General features: G+C 37.2%; 1 protein-coding gene across 1 annotated transcript in view; it reads left to right on the top strand.

Moving 5' to 3' along the window:
* The window catches only part of LCOR (ligand dependent nuclear receptor corepressor), a 43,175-nt gene extending 26,400 nt beyond the window's left edge, over nt 1–16,775 (top strand). Inside the window, exons 3-6 of the mRNA XM_008055324.1 lie at nt 3,844–3,976; nt 8,581–8,868; nt 12,400–12,493; nt 15,301–16,775. Of these exons, the coding sequence (XP_008053515.1) occupies nt 8,631–8,868; nt 12,400–12,493; nt 15,301–16,270 (1,302 nt within the window). The 5' untranslated portion in view covers nt 3,844–3,976; nt 8,581–8,630 and the 3' untranslated portion in view covers nt 16,271–16,775. The remainder of the gene's footprint in view (nt 1–3,843; nt 3,977–8,580; nt 8,869–12,399; nt 12,494–15,300) is intronic.
* Nucleotides 16,776–17,322: the final 547 nt, after the last annotated feature.

Genomic DNA, 17,322 nt, shown 5'->3' with positions numbered 1-17,322 from the left:
TCAGGCAATCCACTCACCTCAGCCTCCCAAGGCGCAGGATTACAGGCTGAGCCACCAAGCCCAGCTTATACTTATCTTTTTAAAAATTTGCTACAAAATGACATCGACCGGCATAGTGTGGTTATAAGCCTAGATACATAAATCAGCACCATAGAATTCGGTGTTCAAAAGTAAAATGTATGGCCAATGACTTTTGAGAAAGGTTTCAAAACAGTTCTGTGTGAGAAAAATTGTCTTTTCAACAAAAGTTGCTACAACTGAGTGTCCAGATACAAGAGAATGAGATTGAAATCCTTCCCTACACCATATGCAAAAGAAACTTGACATGTATTACAGACCTAAACTATAAAACTCATAGATGAAAACATAGAATTAAATCTTCATGACCAAATTTATAGGTATGACAACAAAAGCACAAGGGACAAAAAAATATAAATTGGAATTTATTAAAATTAGAACTGTTTTTGCTGCTAACAGTGCAATCAATGAATTTATAAGAAAATTCATACAATGGGAGAAATATTTGTAAATCATATCTAATAATGAACTTGCATCAGAATATACCAAGGATTCTTACTGCTCAACAATAAAAGGGCAAAGAACTCAATAAAAAATGAGCAAACAAGGCTAGGCTCGGTGGCTCAGCCTGTAATCCCAGCATTTTGGGAGGCCGAGGTGAGTGGATTGCCTGAGTCTGCGGGTTCGAGACCAGCCTGGGTAATTTAGCGAGACCGCGTCTCTACAGTAAATCAAAAATTAGCTGGGTGTGGTAGCACATACCTGTAGTTCAGGCTACTTGGATGATTGAGGTGGAAGGATTGCTGGGGCCCAGCAGAGCGATGCTGGGGTGGCGATGAGTTGTGCCACGGCACTTCAGCCTGGACAACAGAATAAGACTCCAATTCAAAAACAAAAAGAGCAAAGGATCTGAATAGACATTTCTCCAAAGATGGTATTCAGATGACCAATAAGTATATAAGATGCTCACATCATTAGTCATTAGGAAAATATAGATCTAAACAATTGGTACCACTTCTCATCTGGTAGAACAGAGGTAATAAAAAAGATAATAAAAAGGTTAATTACTATATGTATGATCAGAATCCTCATATATTGGTTTTGGGAATACACATGGTGTCACTGCTTTGGAAAATGTTTTGGCACTTTCTCAAAATGTTAAGCATAGCTAAACACACGATCCAGAAATTCTACTCATAAGCATATATGTAAGCGAGATGAACGTGTGTACATACAACAGTCAAAAAGGAGCCCAAATGTTTATCAACTGTTGGGTAGATAAATAAAATTTAGTGTGTCCATACAATGGATGTCATTTGCCAGTAAAACGGAAGAAAGTACTGATATGTGCTGCAATGTGGATGAACTTTGAAAACTAGGAGAAACAAGTCAGTCGCCGAAAAACTACATATTATATGAAGTGTCCAGAATAGGTACATCTATAGGGACAAAAAGTAGTATAGTGATACCCTAGGGTCAGAGACAAGTGAGAGAGGGGGATTGCATGTTTATGGGCAACCTTTTTGGGTCAGTTGCCTTGGTGGTGATTCACAGCTGTGAATAGAAACCATTGCATTTTACGTGTTAAGTGTGTGAGTTGCATAGTATGTGAATTATATCTCGATAAAAGTGTTTAGAAAGAAATTGATGTGACTGCAATTGATAGGAAGCAACTAAAAGTGAGCTGCAGATTTATAGTTGGTAAATGATGCAAGAAAGGTCAGGTATGATGGCTTATGCCTGTCATCCTGGTACTTCAGAAGCCCGAGGCAGGAGGATTGCTTGAGCCCAGGAGTTCGAGACCAGCCTGGGCAACATAGTGAGGCCTCGTCTCCACAGAAAGTAAAAATAATGAGCCAGGAGTGTTGGTGCATACTTGTAGTTCCAGATACTCAGGAGGCTAGGGCAGGAGGATTGCTTGAGCCTAGGAGGTCGGCACTGTGGTGAGCTGCAGTTGTGCTGCTGCACTGGAGTCTGGGTGACAGAGACCCTGACTTCAAGACAAAACTTGTGTAGCACTTGCCTACTGTGTTGCTTTTAAATTAGAAGGTTGCCTGAACATTACATTAAAGGAAATTGAAGTGTGGATACTTTGTTCAGTGTCTGACTTGAAGTGATTGAATTAGTGATAAGGAGTTAAGTACAGTTTATGCTATATAATTTCTGGTTTTTGTTTTTTTTTTTTGGAGTCTCACTCTGTCACCCACACTGGAGTGCAGTGGCCCGCTCCCGGCCACCGCCGCCTCAACCTGCTGGGCTCCGGCGATCCTTCCGCCTCAGCCTTCCAAGTAGCCGGAATTACAGGCATGCGCTACCACACCCGGCTGATTTTTTTATTTATTGTAGAGATGAAGTCTCGCTGCCCAGGCGGGTCTCGAACCCGCAGGCTCAGGCAATCCACTCACCTCAGTCTCCCAAAGGCGCACGCGGGATTACAGGCTGAGTCACCGAGCCCGGCTAATTTCTGATTTTTAGTACTTAAAATATTTTTTAAAAATTTACCACAATATAGCAAACTTACTGTATCATATGTAGAAATGTTAAAAGGATTTTTATTTTAGTTTGTGCCAGTGAATTCTTCATAGTATTCTATTTGCAGTATATAATTGATGCTAAATGTTTCTGCAGAATACACACCTTGGTTGTACTTTTGACACACTTCTTAGGATGGGAAATCATAGAAAGCTGGTTGCAAATGTTACCGGGCATATTTAAAATCTTTGAGGAAATCATCTATGCATTATAACATGCCTTCAGTTGGTTTTCCTTATGCCAGAATATGTCCCAATGTCTTATTTAGTGCACTTTTAAGTTTTTCATGATGGAAGTCAGTGCATGAGTTCATGCACTGCAGTGACTTAAAGTCAATTATATGCACTAGAATTTATTCTTTAAACTTACACCTGCACTTTGCTTTTTTTTTTTATACTCTTACTTTCCATTATTGTCAGATACAAGATTGAAATAAGTGCAAAGTATTATCGAGACAGTCGGTGCTTGTGCAGTCAAGGTGCATAGGCTGGGAGTCTCTAGGATGAGTTTAGTGCAGCTTGTTGGAACCTTTTGAACAGAGAAATTTTTTGCTCCATGTTTTATATTGCAAATATGTTCAGTGTAAAAAATATATATATATGAAATATAACAAAACATACTGAAGTTCTTACCTGGGGAACATTCAATACATTCTGTTTTTCAGTTGTTTTTTCTAGTGCTACTTTTGACCTGTTAATCAATTTCACAACTCACTGAAAGTTTGAGAGCCACAGTTTGTAAAATAGTAATCTTAGGGACAGAGTTATGAACTTAGATGTACTCTGAGTTTCCTTTCCTAAAGGCCCCTTAAAAATGTTTGTGTCTTATGTCTTTTAAAAACTGATCTCATGCTACAGGGACAACTTGATCCTCAAATAAGATTTGGAGTTTAAGAACAGGGATTTTTTTCTTTAATTGAAAAAAACATTGTGTCTGAATTGAGTTGCCTGTCACCTATTGCTACAGTGTAATAGAACTGATGTATTTGTAATGGAACCAATATATGTGAGTGCTTGAGGACGTTTTCCTTCTGGTATGGTTTAATTAATGTTTACCCGAAATTTTTGAATAAAACTCATATATGGTTGAAATGTATATATATGTTTACACTCATGGCGCTTTTATACTTCTGCAGGGATAAATTTTAACCTGATTTGAAGTTCAAAAATATACTTATTGTAGTCACCTAACTTGCATTGTTTGCTTTTAACATTTGTCTTTGGTTATGCATCTATGCTTTTGACTTGAATGGGGAAAGATTTTTGTGCAACTGTTTCACCAATATTTTTGCAGGGACACTTAGTCGGTCTGGATGAACCAGCTTCGGGAGCTGGGCAAGAAACTCTGCTTAAACAAGAGCAAGCAAAAATCACTCGATTCGAGAGACAAGCTGAAGAGTTCCTCAATGCAGTCTTTTATAGAAAAGGTTGGTTTCAGTGAACAGTGACATTTCACACTTGCTGAATGTCTTTTATTCTCTTTAATTTCAATGTCATTTTCAAAGTTATTCTTAAAAATATATTCCTTTTTTGATGATACACTTTTTATGTCTGTATTCCTTTGGTCAAATCAAAATTGGAATAAGTTTAAGGTAACCCCTGTGCCCACTTTAGGCTCTGCCGTGATGGTGAGTTTTAACTAAATAGTTTAGAAAATTATTATGGAATCCTAAAAATGTTAAGGTCTCAGTAGTCCTGTATTTTGTTAGACAAATTTCCTTGTATAGACAGTAACTGTTTTAATCACTGATAACTATAAAAACAACTGTGTACATTTTTATTAGTTCTAACCTGAAATTTCATTTGGAGAGAAAAATGTAGTTGTTTCATAAAATTAGATTTATAAGTGTTGTTTTCTCCTTGATACAGTTTTGCTTATATTATTAAAATTAGGGAAATAATTATTGAGTAATAAAACTTTTACCTTTACAATTAATAGCTCCACCTCCTGCATTTTTAAAATTTATCTTTCTCCTTGAAACTTTTGAAGGCATGTTTTGTATTTGTTTTGAAATACAAAAAATTTCTCCAATCATAAAGTCTTGAGTCCTAGACATTTTTCACAGAGACATTGAGTTCTTTTCTCTGTCCACAAAACATAATTGCCACCAACCAATACCTTCAGGAAACTTCTCTTCATGATCCTTTCTAGTTTTTACTTCTAGGATTTGCACTGTTATACCTTTTCTCTAGTTCCAAGATGATGGTTACTATGATAGGTTCTAAAAAAGTTTCCTGCAAACTTTTGTTAATCTTAAATAATCCGGCAGGCTCAGTGACTCCATTTTCTTTAATATTTCTTCATATGCTCTGCTTTACACATCTGAGTTCCCTCCTTCCCTCTGACTTTAGAAGGATGTATTTGGATACCAGCTGAGCTTGTCCTGAATGTGATCGATGTTTTCAAGAGATTGGTATAAGGTGAAGTGTCATAAAATTAAGCAATGCGCAGATACTGTTGCTCATGATTCTTTTCGGCTTCTGCCATTAGCTCCTGGGGCAAAATTAAATAATACACCCTTTTCTTTTAACACGCACTAGCACCTCCTGACCTTAATCTCTCAACTGAGTCTCCCATGTTCATCTTTTTATCCCTGTATAGTGAATTCCAAAATGAGGTTCAAAATAATCATTTTCTTCACTCTATGAACATTTGATTCATGTTGAATGCGTCAATGACTGGTAGATCAGTTCTGACAGTGTATTAACCAAATAAGTATCTTTACACTTCTTTCCTGTAGGATGTCTGCAGGGTCATTGTTCTGCCGTGTTGCTAAGCAAGGTTCATTATCTGAAAAGAGGCACTCTTCTCCCTAATTTACCCAAGGAACTACTTTCCATCTACTCTTTGTTTAGGGACATTAATGAGGTCAACCATAAGGTGATTCCTGCAGAGAAATTCTCTCCCACCTCTACTAGTCTCATCCTTTTGCAACAGAGGAATAGCTTTACCTTAAAGTTTTTAATAAGTTTTTATGTTTAGAAAGGAAACTTTTGGGCACATAACTTTACAGGAGGAATTTTTACCTTGGAGCCAATCTCAGGGTAGATTTCAAGAGATGGGGATCCTCTGAAATTGTAAGTTAAGTTTGTGTATTTGTTTATGGACTGGCATGTGATGCTCAGAAAAAGAATTGGAATTGGAAGTTTCCTTCCTCTTGCTTTATCATTAATATTGTTAGTTTTGGATATTTTCTTAATGCTCTTGGTGGAATTGTCTTAGAGGTGGGCATTAGTACTCTTCAAATTAATACCAAAAATGTTTCATATCCAGCAATATGATAGGAACTTTATAAATAATTTCAGATGCTTGGATTTAGTCTTTCGTTTCCCAGTATTGCAACTTGTATTTTTAGAATAATTCTTTTCAGCTTGCTTTGTCACTTGTGTTAAAAAAAATTGACATTTGGCTAAAAGTTAGGTTTGTATTTAAAAATACAAAGATGAATGTGATGTAATGTTTGTTTTTCTGAAGTTTTGTTTTGATCTGATTTGTTGCTTTTGATTTTATTATATATGTTCCAGTGGGCATGGATATGTTTATACATGTGTGGGGTTATTTTGTTTTTGTTTTTGAGTTGGGGTCTCACTCTGTCACCCAGGCTGGCGAGGATGGCTCACCATAACCTTGACCTCTGTGCTCAGGCAGTCATTCCACCTCAGCCTCCCAGGTAGCTGGGACTGCAGGTGCACACCACCATACCTGGCTAATTTAAAAAATTTCTTTTCATAGAGATGGGGTACTGCTGTGTTGCCGAGGCTGGTCTCAAACTCCTGGGCTCAAGCAGTCCTCTCGCCTTGGCTTCCCTACATGCTGGGATTGTCTGGCCGATATGTGTTCTAAGTCAGAATGAAATATGTTTAAGAAACTTTCAAAAGATACAGAAATTTAAGTGGCAGAGATGTCATGCATAAATGTTGACTATCTTTTGTTGCATGATTGTATTACTCATTTAACAAAAAGACAACATATGTTGCAGACGTGTAAAGCTCAAATATAATGGTTTCCAGTCTTACCCTAAAATCTATGACTCGTCACAAAGCTCTTTGATTCTGTTTATTTTTTAATACTACTTAAAGATATCTCATAAATTTTATTTTGCTTTTTTTATGAAAATTTTTCTCTTTATGTATTACATATTCTCTATCTTTTCAAGAGGAAAAGGCACACTAGTATATTAAAACTTTAAATTGTATATAGTAGTTCATATGGAGATTGTATGCTATGTATAGGGAAAATTGATCTTAATTTTAGAGTTAAATGACTATTCATAAGAAACTCCAGTTGGTAGAGATGCTTAAAAGTCAGTGTGTGGCTAAAGTAATTAAAACATTTGATGAACCATCGTCAGTAATTGTAGCAACTTCTGAACCGTACCTAATTGAATACCTTTATTGCTAAGCCATCTGGAATACTCATAGTCTCTATTTATAGAGATGAATCTTAGGTTTATAAATACTTCTAGTATGACATGGACATCATTCTTGGTAGAGCAAGCCTCATTAAGCTCTAGAGAATTCAACATTGTAACTTTATGAGCATCTTCTGGTACTGAATACTTACTGTCCTTCAGGAAAAAAATGACCTTTTCTTAGGAGTCCTGTGAGGGTTGATGATGTATTTGTTTGTTTGGGAGATTTTAGATTTTAGCAATGAGTTCGTTTTTCTTTAACTTTATGAATTAACCTCTCAGGTTCCTTACAGCTCCAAAATACTGTGGGTAAAGTTATTTGCCTTCTGTAGCTATTCATGGAAAGACCAAGAAAACAAAGATTTTCTGAGAACTAAAGCCTCAGCAGTATGGTAGGGAGTAGAGGGTTACAGGTCAGACAGTAAGATTGGGAGGAGATTTCATCAAGGGTCTATCACTGATCTGTACTAATTGGTAGAGGCCACTTATTCTTTGGATTACATTTCCCTTGTTTGCTTTTTTAGAAAAGGACTATATTCATGGTGATTGCTTTGATCCATTTATTGCTTGAATGCACACTTTACACCGGGAAAATTGGGTATATAGAGGTAAACAATCACAATTTCTGCTCCCAAGAAGCTTATTCTTCTTACTGACTATCACAGTGTGGTAATAATAGAAATGTGATGACAATGCATTTACACAAGTCATTTTCCCTTTTATCTTAACCTCATTTGACCTTCAAGTCTCTTCCAGGCTGAAAGTTCTGAGTTAATGAGTTTATATAGTCCAAACTTAGCATTGACTAGAAATTGATAATTAGATTTATTTCATTATGTTTCTAGCTATTGTGTTAACAGTTTAGCAGTGTGTATTTCAATAACTCATGGAAATATGTGGTCTTTGTTAGGCTTTTGAGATTTGGCACTTAAATTTCTAGTTGAGGGGCTCTAAAATTGTAGTCCCTAGTTTAGCAGCATCTAGGATCTTGTTAGAATGCCAGTTCTTAAGCCCACCTGAGACCTACCAAATTAGAAACTCTGGAGATAGAATCCAGTAATCTGTTTTTACAAGCCATCAAAGTGATTCTGATGAATGTTAAAGTGTGAAAACTGTTGCCCTACCCTATCGGGGAGCTTAAAATTATCTCCTTTTATAATCTTACTGTGCCTTCAGTCTTTAATAGGAAGTAAATTAAGCCCTTATGAACTCAGTGACCCTTTCTTCATAAATTTAGGAAGAGATGACTGTGGAAAAATCTAGGGGAAATTTGATGTGATCTATAGGCATTAACGGGGAGTGATTATTTCATAAGAAAAGGGTTTTGGGATTTCTGTATCAGGTAAGTGATTCTTGCCCGTAAGATATACTATTTCTAATCCCTTTATTTAATTTCATAATGGGGGGGGTGTTTAGAAATATTTTAATGAAAAATGTTCTTTTTAAAAATCTGCAACTCTCAAACGCTTAGAAATTAAAAATATAAGTCAAATGAGGAATAGTACTTTTAAGATACTGCATTTATTTTAAGAAAAATAGATGAAAGTTTATGTTTACTTGAAAGCTGTCTTTTTTAGTACATTATCCCACTTTAAAAGTAAATAAATCTTTATTTACAGACAGTCCCTGGGTCTCCGACCCCAATATTCCCCTAGTGGCCCGTGAGATCATGCAGCGAATGATCCAACAATTTGCTGCTGAATATACCTCAAAAAATAGCTCTACTCAGGACCCCAGCCAGCCCAATAGCACAAAGAACCAAAGCCTGCCGAAAGCATCTCCAGTCACCACCTCTCCCACGGCTGCAACTACACAGAACCCTGTGCTCAGCAAGCTTCTCATGGCTGACCAAGACTCACCTCTGGACCTTACTGTCAGAAAGTCTCAGTCAGAACCTAGCGAACAAGGTATGGTTTGATTGTCAAGATCTCCTCTGTCCTATCAGAATACTTGAATTTGGGGAGAAAACAAGTTTTAGCCAGTAGAGCAACAGCATCAACAGCAACAGGCTCAGAACTGATATGATGCTTAAATTACTTCTGACTATGCAGTGATGGAGAAGGACATGTAAAGTTGTAGAAACCTAACCCATCAGCAGTGCGTAGTCCTAGTTGATGTACCACCCAGGAAAGTCAGCTGGTTACCGTTGCCACTGATCTTTAAGTTGTTGATATTTGTATAAGCATTCAAGACTTTCCAAAGCATTGTTATGTTTCTTTTAAGTCCTACGAAAAATGTAAATTTTTCCCCTTGCCCATCAATATTCTAGAACTAGTGACTATCTGAGAAATACGTTTTTACTTATTAGGTATTAGTTATGTGCTCTGCAAATGAGATCATAGGGAAAATGTCTTATTTACTATTTTGAAAAATAGCTAAGGATAGAAATAGAGACAACAGTAGAACACACTTCAGATCATTAAGTGTATTCAGGTCATTCAGTGTTTTATAAATACAGAAACATATACATATATACAGGCCTACATCTACTGTATTATGAACTGACTTTAAAGTATTTCCAAAAGAGAATTTGTTGATGAGGACTTCAGTTAATTGGTTAAGAGGGTATCAGTTTGGTTTAGCAAATGTTTCTTGAGTTCCAAAATGTTTACTATCTTCAGTAGATTAAATATTCCTGTTGCTTTGTGATCTCATTTTACCTTTAATTTCACAAAGATTGAAGTGAGCATTTCAACTCAGCCATTGTTTGGACCACTACAAATTATACATCAGTCATGTCTGTACTAATGAGATTTTATTGTCATAGAAATCTCAGTATGCAGAAAAATTATGAGACGTGTGGATTTATTGTGAGAAACATGAGGGGGACCCGCAAAACCCCAGAATTTGTTTATAAAAAACTGTGTATTTGTTCTTAATGTTTAAACTGCAGTCACCTTCAAAGTCCTCTCCACATGATGCAATACACCCATGGAGACGCTTTTTCCACTGCTCAAAACAGTTTTTGAACTTGTCCATGTTGATGCCTTTTAGTGCTTCTGCCATTTTTTTGTTTCACCTCTTCAACATCGGCAAAACGTTTCCCTTGGAGGACTTTTCATCAGGGAAACAAAAGGAAGTTGCTTGGGTTGAGATCAAGTGAATAGGGAGGGTGGGGCACAAACTGCTGAACACTCAGCGCAGCATGGGCAGGTGTGTTGTCATGATGGAAGAACCAGCCTCCTGTTTGCCACAACTCAGGATATTTCTTCAAATTGTTACACAACTTTCTCAAAACTTCCAGGTAAAAACTTTGATTGGCCATTTGAGCCAGAGAAACAAATTACGAATGTACCCCAAGGGGCCCTTCTTCCAGAAGAGAATTTCAGTTTCTTAGGCCCCCCCCATACATATTTATTTTGGAAAAAACATTTCATTCTTAAAAGAATTTATTTGAAAGGACTGTCTCTTGAGTAGAGTTTCTTTGCTTTTTCCCCTTTTTCTCTGTGGTGAACAGCAAACAAAACATCTTAAGTTCTGTGAGATTTCCTGACCAGAGACTTCCTAGTTGTCTTGTATACACATTAATCATGTACCCTTGGTTACCATATTTGAAAAATTGTACCTTTTTTACTTTACTGACAGTTATTTTCTTTACCACAAATGGGTAGTATTAATTAAAGATTTCTTTGCTCTAAATATTCCTTCAAAAGCTTCAGGTTCACGTTAAGAGAATAGGCAACTTAGAAGTATAATTAAAGTAGTAATAATGGAGATTAACATAAAATGATACCACGTTGTCTAATTTAAGTGTTACACACCTAAGAGAGATGTGTTCACAGCATGCTCTTACCAAGAGAAGTTTGAACTACATGACAGCATCACAGTGTGTATACTTCACATGAAGCAAAAATTTTTATAGTATATTTTCTTAATGAAATTTAATATTTTTAGCCTGAATCACATTATTTTTAGTGGCAGACTTAAAATATGTTGCCTATCTGATTCGACAATCAAATATCTATTTGACTTAGAAAACTTTATTAATACTATCTTTGGTTGAAAATATTTTAAGCCTTACATTTTGCTTGTTAGATGTCTAACAGAATACTTGGTTCTATAAGGTTACAGTTACATGTTTAGAAATATGAGTGACTCCAAAGGACAAAATTCTTTCTGTGTGAATGTAGACTATTTTGTTTATAAACTGGCCCGAAATAGAGAGTTAAATTGTTCTTAGACACAAGTTGAAGGTAGGCTGTATCCTGGGGTAATTTTAACATAACTAGGTAACAAGGCCTTTCTGCTGGCCAACTGAAAGTCAGAGGCATTGCATATTATCTCATTCTGTTCATTTTGGACAGCAAGTTGTCTAGACTGTAGTTCCAGCTGCTTGGAAGGCTGAGGTGGAAGGACCACCAGGTTGAGGCTGTGGTGGCTGTGAGCATGCCACTGCACTCCAGCCTCGGTGATAGCGTGTTTAAAAAAAAAAGGGAAGATGGTTGTAGTTCAACTGTCTCATCAGTATCAAGACTGTTTCATTCTTCTTTCCTAAATTTGGCTTACCATTTTAAAATAACTTTCTATTTGGAAAATCCTTGGCTTTATAAATTCCAGGAATTGCATTTTGAATTCTGCAGATTTTTTCTGAAAGATTGAATCCAGGTGTACATTTTTTTTGTTTTTTACAGATGTATCTGGAGAACAATTAGGACATACCCAAATTATAAACCGTTAACTGATTTGTCTTCACATTATCTTGATTGAGATCTACATGTAGTTTAATCATATAAACTTCTGTCTTGTTTTGTTATTTATTTATTTTTTGAGTCGGAGTCTCACTCTGTTGTTCAGGCTGGAGTGCAGTGGCACGCCCACGGCCACTGCAGCTTCGACTCAGGCAGTCCTTTCGCCTCCACCATCTAAAGTGCTGGGATTACAGGCGTGAGCTACCATGCCAGACCTAAACTTGCATTTTGAAGTAACTTGTATTTTACTGAAAACTTTCTACATTTGACTTTTATGTACTTTTGGACTTTCAGGTAATTTAGCTCTTAAGGAATTTGGCTTTATAGTTAGGATGCCATTGTAGGACATGAAATGCTCATATGCTTTGATCAAGGTAAATTTAGAAGATGAAGTCTAAGGATTCTAGTGCAGCCTCTCCCCCTGTGCATACTGCCATTTCTAATATCTCAATGTATCTTACCTTCTGAAACGTATTTTACGTTTTCTTTTGCCTCACCTTAATAAAATATTTGGCCCGTGGCAATATTAGGTATAACATGCTTTGCTAAATTTATCTTGTTTCAGGAGGAAAAATAATCCTGATTCTGTTATTGAATTGGTTTTTAACTCAAATATACGGCAAGCGTATCTGCTTAGTTGACTAAACCTACAGCTTTTTCATTTTTAGCCAGTCTAGTTCCTATTTGCTCCTAGTTTTTTTCTTTTTTCTTTTTTTTTTTTATCTGCGGTGTTTCTTTGTGTCTCTGCAGACGGTGTCCTTGATCTGTCCACTAAGAAAAGCCCATGTGCTGGCGGCACGTCCCTGAGCCACTCTCCAGGCTGCTCCAGTGCTCAAGGGAACGGGTAAGGGAAAATATCTGTAGCCTTCCACAGTTTTTCATAGATAATTTATCACAAGTTGATGCCTGTACCCCTTGTGCATTTAAAAAGCAACTCCTTCAGAGGGGCCTTTTGTATGATGACTTTTAGTTCGCTGCTCAAGGGAATTTGCTAGTATAGATTAATTTGCCAGCTTAGTATAAATAGTAAATAATTGTGATTACAGAAAGAATATTTCTTTGGGCTTTTGTTGTCAAGTGTTTTGGAGTGTGCAAATCAAGCTAAATAAATTCTGAAGTTTAGATGGAAAGGCAATATTATATGTGATGAAGCCATTGAATAAAAGTTGAGTTCCAAATTTAACTTGATATCTCCAGTGGGGTTTGTGTGTGTTCTGTTCGTTTTTGTTTATTTGGTTTCGTTTGTTTTTGATTTCGGTGGCCGATTTGAACTGCGACATGTAATTTTGTGTCACAGTTCAGAAAATATAATTGTATGTATTTTTTTGTTCTTTAATAGATAAGACTGGTTGTAGATGTTGATGGGTATCATCTTAATGCTGTCAAGGCATTATTACATGCTCAGTTTTGATAACTCTTAGCAGAGTAAAGTGAACTCTCTAGGTACCTAATTTTATAGTATAAGAAATGTCTAATTCTCCCTATGTGTATCTAGTAACGATTTAGAAAAACTAGTTATTAATGAAGTTATTTAGACACCATATTGAAAAGACATTTCCATAAAGCTGTGTTGTGACAGAAAAATCAATATTTATCTAGATATGAAAAATAACTGGTAAGTTTAGTTAATATTTAGACTTATTTACTTTTCAGCTTATCAATGTGGGAAAGTTATGTAGATAATAAAGGAACAAGTGGATGCTAAGTGGATTAACATTTTCCATCTTACTCTCATTTACCTTCAAATTGAAGGATTCCTTTACTGGCTTCTAAAATGTTCCATTTATTTTCTCTAAAATTCCATTATTTTTCTTTTTTCCCCTCCTTTGGTCAGTCTCAAGGTCACCATTTAATCCATTTTGCATAGTTTACTCCTCCTTTTTTTCCTTAAATCTTTCTTTTCACTCCGGTTTATACTAGACACAAGTCTGTAGGGTCCCAAGTCATTGGGTTTTACTTACATATTTTTAAAAACACATCTGAGAGGTGTAATTAAGGACACATGTAGGAGAAGCCCACGTGCAGTGTTTATAAGATTCATCTTAAACTTGGCTACCAGGTTCATGTATTTATATGACTGAATTGCTGTGAATGCTCTGAATGGAAAGTGTTTTCTACTTGGATTTGTTTGATGGAAGACAAATACACCAACCTTACTGCCCAGCTCTTAGTTGAATATTCAGTGTTAATCTTAATTGTGCTACTAATGACCATAGTTTTTAGAGTTTTGAGAGAACATAGCTAGTTTGTCATTTCTACTAAGCTCCGTTTTTGTGCCTAGTTAACGTAAGCATTCCCCATGGACATGTTTTCCAGATGTCAGTCTTAATATTTGTGATCTTTGTCTATGGTGAAAGTCAAAACCTTTTGAATTAGACCAGGTGCGGTGGCTCACACCTATGATCCTAGCACTTTGGGAGACCAAGACGAGAGAATTGCTTGAGGTCAAGAACTCAAGAACAGCCTAGACAGCATAGACAGACCTTGTCTCTTCAAAAGAATTTAAAAATTAGCCAGGCATGATGGTTCGCTTCTGTAGTCCCAGCTACTTGGGAGGCTGAGGCGGAAGAGTCGCCTGAGCCCAGGAAATTGAGGCTGCAGTGAGCATGACTGTGCCACTGTACTCCAGCCTGGGTGACAAAGTGAGCTTCCAGCTAAAACAACAACAACAATAATAATAAACCTTATGCATTAACTTTGTGTAAATAGTTGCCTTTTTAAACACTATTTGAAAACTGTCCCCTTGAGAATTCAAAATAGATATTTGGTATTTCAAGAAGAGAAGTTTTTTTAGCTAAGGAAAACTGCTGCAGAATTGTTTATATACCTCTGACAATAATTACTTTGAGTAGACGTTAACAAGCCAAGTTTGGGGAAAATAAAGGGCAATTTCGTTTAAGCTTGGATTATTTCAAATGGAGAGTCATGATACTCACGTATCTGCAACTATTAGTGTTTTAAAATGAAAAAAGTGGTAAGTTATAATGCAGTGAGTCTTTTGATGTGTTTTGTTTTGCCCCCCCTCCTTGGGGATGGCGGTCATACATATATATAAATTCTCCCCCAAGCAAAATAAGAAACATGATTTGGAATCGTTTGATTTTTGATGACGAACATCCACTTGTGTGTGGGATAAATGAGCAGTTTTCTGTGGGTTCCACCAGTGTAAATTTGGTTCCAGTTTTAGCTAGTTGTCATGAATGCTGAATACATTACATTAAAATAAGTGATTTGGCTTACTCTTTTATTACTGTACTTGTTTAGTGGTAACGTCACATTGGTAACACAAGTCTGTATAGATCTATGGAGACTGATGATTACTTTGTAATTAATAATTAAGATGCTATTTTCAGACAGTTGCGCGAAACTTTTTCTCCGAAAATTTGTGAACCCAGCCAGAGACCAGCTGACAGGTTTAATTTTTCTTTGCCCAAAAAGCTCCTGATTTTTTTCTTTTTCCTTTTTCTTTTTTTGTGAACGAGATTTAAAACTAACTGCCGAGACCATTTTTTTTAATTTTAGAGAAAAATAAATAAATAACACAAAGTGATGTTACCCAAGCAAGGCCTTCTAATAAAGGAGTGGTCCCCTCACCCATCCCTCCCTACCTGTGCAAGTCCTGCTCACATCAGTTTCCTTCCATCCAATTAGGCGACCTGGGAGACCCAGCCAGTACCGCCCAGACGGACTTCGGAGTGGTGATGGGGTACCTCCAAGAAGCTTACAGGATGGAACCAGGGAAGGTTTTGGACACTCCACATCACTCAAAGTTCCACTGGCTCGATCCCTGCAGATTAGTGAAGAGCTACTGAGCAGAAACCAGTTGTCTACAGCTGCCAGCCTTGGACCACCTGGATTACAGAATCATGGACAGCACTTAATATTATCCAGGGAAGCCTCTTGGGCAAAACCACATTATGAGTTCAACCTCAGCCGTATGAAGTTCAGAGGAAATGGTGCACTCAGCAACATCAGTGACCTTCCTTTTCTTGCAGAAAACTCTGCCTTTCCAAAAATGGCACTTCAAGCAAAACAAGATGGAAAAAAGGATGTGAGCCATTCATCTCCTGTAGATTTAAAGATACCACAAGTCCGAGGAATGGATCTTTCTTGGGAGTCTCGCACTGGTGATCAGTACAGCTATAGCTCTTTGGTAATGGGTTCACAAACGGAGAGCGCGCTTAGTAAAAAATTAAGGGCTATTCTTCCAAAACAAAGTAGAAAAAGCATGTTAGATGCTGGACCCGATTCTTGGGGCTCAGATGCTGAGCAGTCTACCTCTGGACAGCCATATCCCACGTCGGATCAAGAAGGAGACCCTGGCTCCAAGCAGCCTCGGAAGAAAAGAGGGCGTTACAGACAGTACAACAGTGAGATACTGGAGGAAGCGATCTCAGTGGTTATGAGTGGAAAAATGAGTGTTTCCAAAGCTCAGAGTATTTACGGGATTCCCCACAGTACACTGGAGTACAAAGTAAAGGAGAGGCTGGGCACTTTGAAAAACCCTCCAAAGAAAAAGATGAAATTAATGAGGTCGGAGGGGCCAGATGTTTCTGTAAAGATTGAATTAGATCCCCAGGGAGAGGCAGCACAAAGTGCAAATGAATCAAAAAGCGAGTAGGATACTGTAGAGTGCCAATTACTGTACAAACTGGGTGAGCACTACTGCATCATTGTCAGCTGTCATGGCTCGCACCTGTCTTCATTTCCTGTGACACTTGTTTCTCTGCAGGTTTTGCATTGACTTGTGTGTGCAGAGGTGAACGGTGCATTCTGAATGTCGCGTATCTACAGATTCCCATGTGCAGTATGGCTCGGATATTGTTTGGCCTTTTGCATGTTTCTCTACAAAAGAGAATTGAGTTACCTCACAGAGAACAGATACATGGAAGTGACTCCTTGCCTGTAGAGCCTGCATGCTTTTCTTTCCTTTTGTTTTTTCTTAAGTTATATTTGTTTTTACTTTCCAAAAAGAAGAGGAAAAAAAGCCCCCTTTTAGAAACCCACCTCTGCCATATTGGGAGCTTTATCATTGCAAATTGGAAAACCTTCTTACAATACAAAATTATTCACATTGTCTTCTATAATTCAGCTAATTGAAGGAATAAAACTAAAGGAAAAGCTAAGAAGAACAGTGAACCTTTGAATTTGAGAAATTTGGTTATTCGGTGGTATAATTAATTATTGGGTCACTTACAGTTAAGTTTTATAATTTTCCATTAAGTTTACTTACAGGTTAATTAGCAAGCTACTTAGTGCTCACCCAGAGGGGAAAGAGGTGGAAAATGTGCACACACTACCTTCAGAGATGCTTCAGTTAATTACTTTGAACACTACCTTTGCTGTCGTTTCATTTGAGCTTTTCTCAGCGTAGAGTTCGGTCTCACCAACAAGTGAGGACATAGCCTTATCTCATGGAGGACAAGCTCCGCTCCTGCTCAGGAGCAGTCAGGGTACATTTCCTAAAACAACAGAGGATGCCTCATCTTAGCAAACTAGGTTTCTTTGTATTCTTCAATCCTTTTACAGAATTGATCTTGTGCTAACTGATGACTGAACATCACTGCAGCAACTAGTTTAAGACAGTCACGTTCTGTTTATTGGGGTGGGAGAATTAGGAAAAGAAATGTGCATAAATGCATATGATATTGCAACGGTGAAACTTCAGTTTTA

Source organism: Carlito syrichta, unplaced genomic scaffold (assembly GCF_000164805.1).
Source record: "Carlito syrichta isolate Samal-C Ts95f unplaced genomic scaffold, Tarsius_syrichta-2.0.1 Scaffold301821, whole genome shotgun sequence".
NCBI classification, from domain to species: Eukaryota; Metazoa; Chordata; class Mammalia; order Primates; family Tarsiidae; genus Carlito; species Carlito syrichta.
The sequence above is the reverse complement of the archived record's forward strand: the minus strand, read 5'-3'. Positions and strand labels throughout refer to the sequence as shown.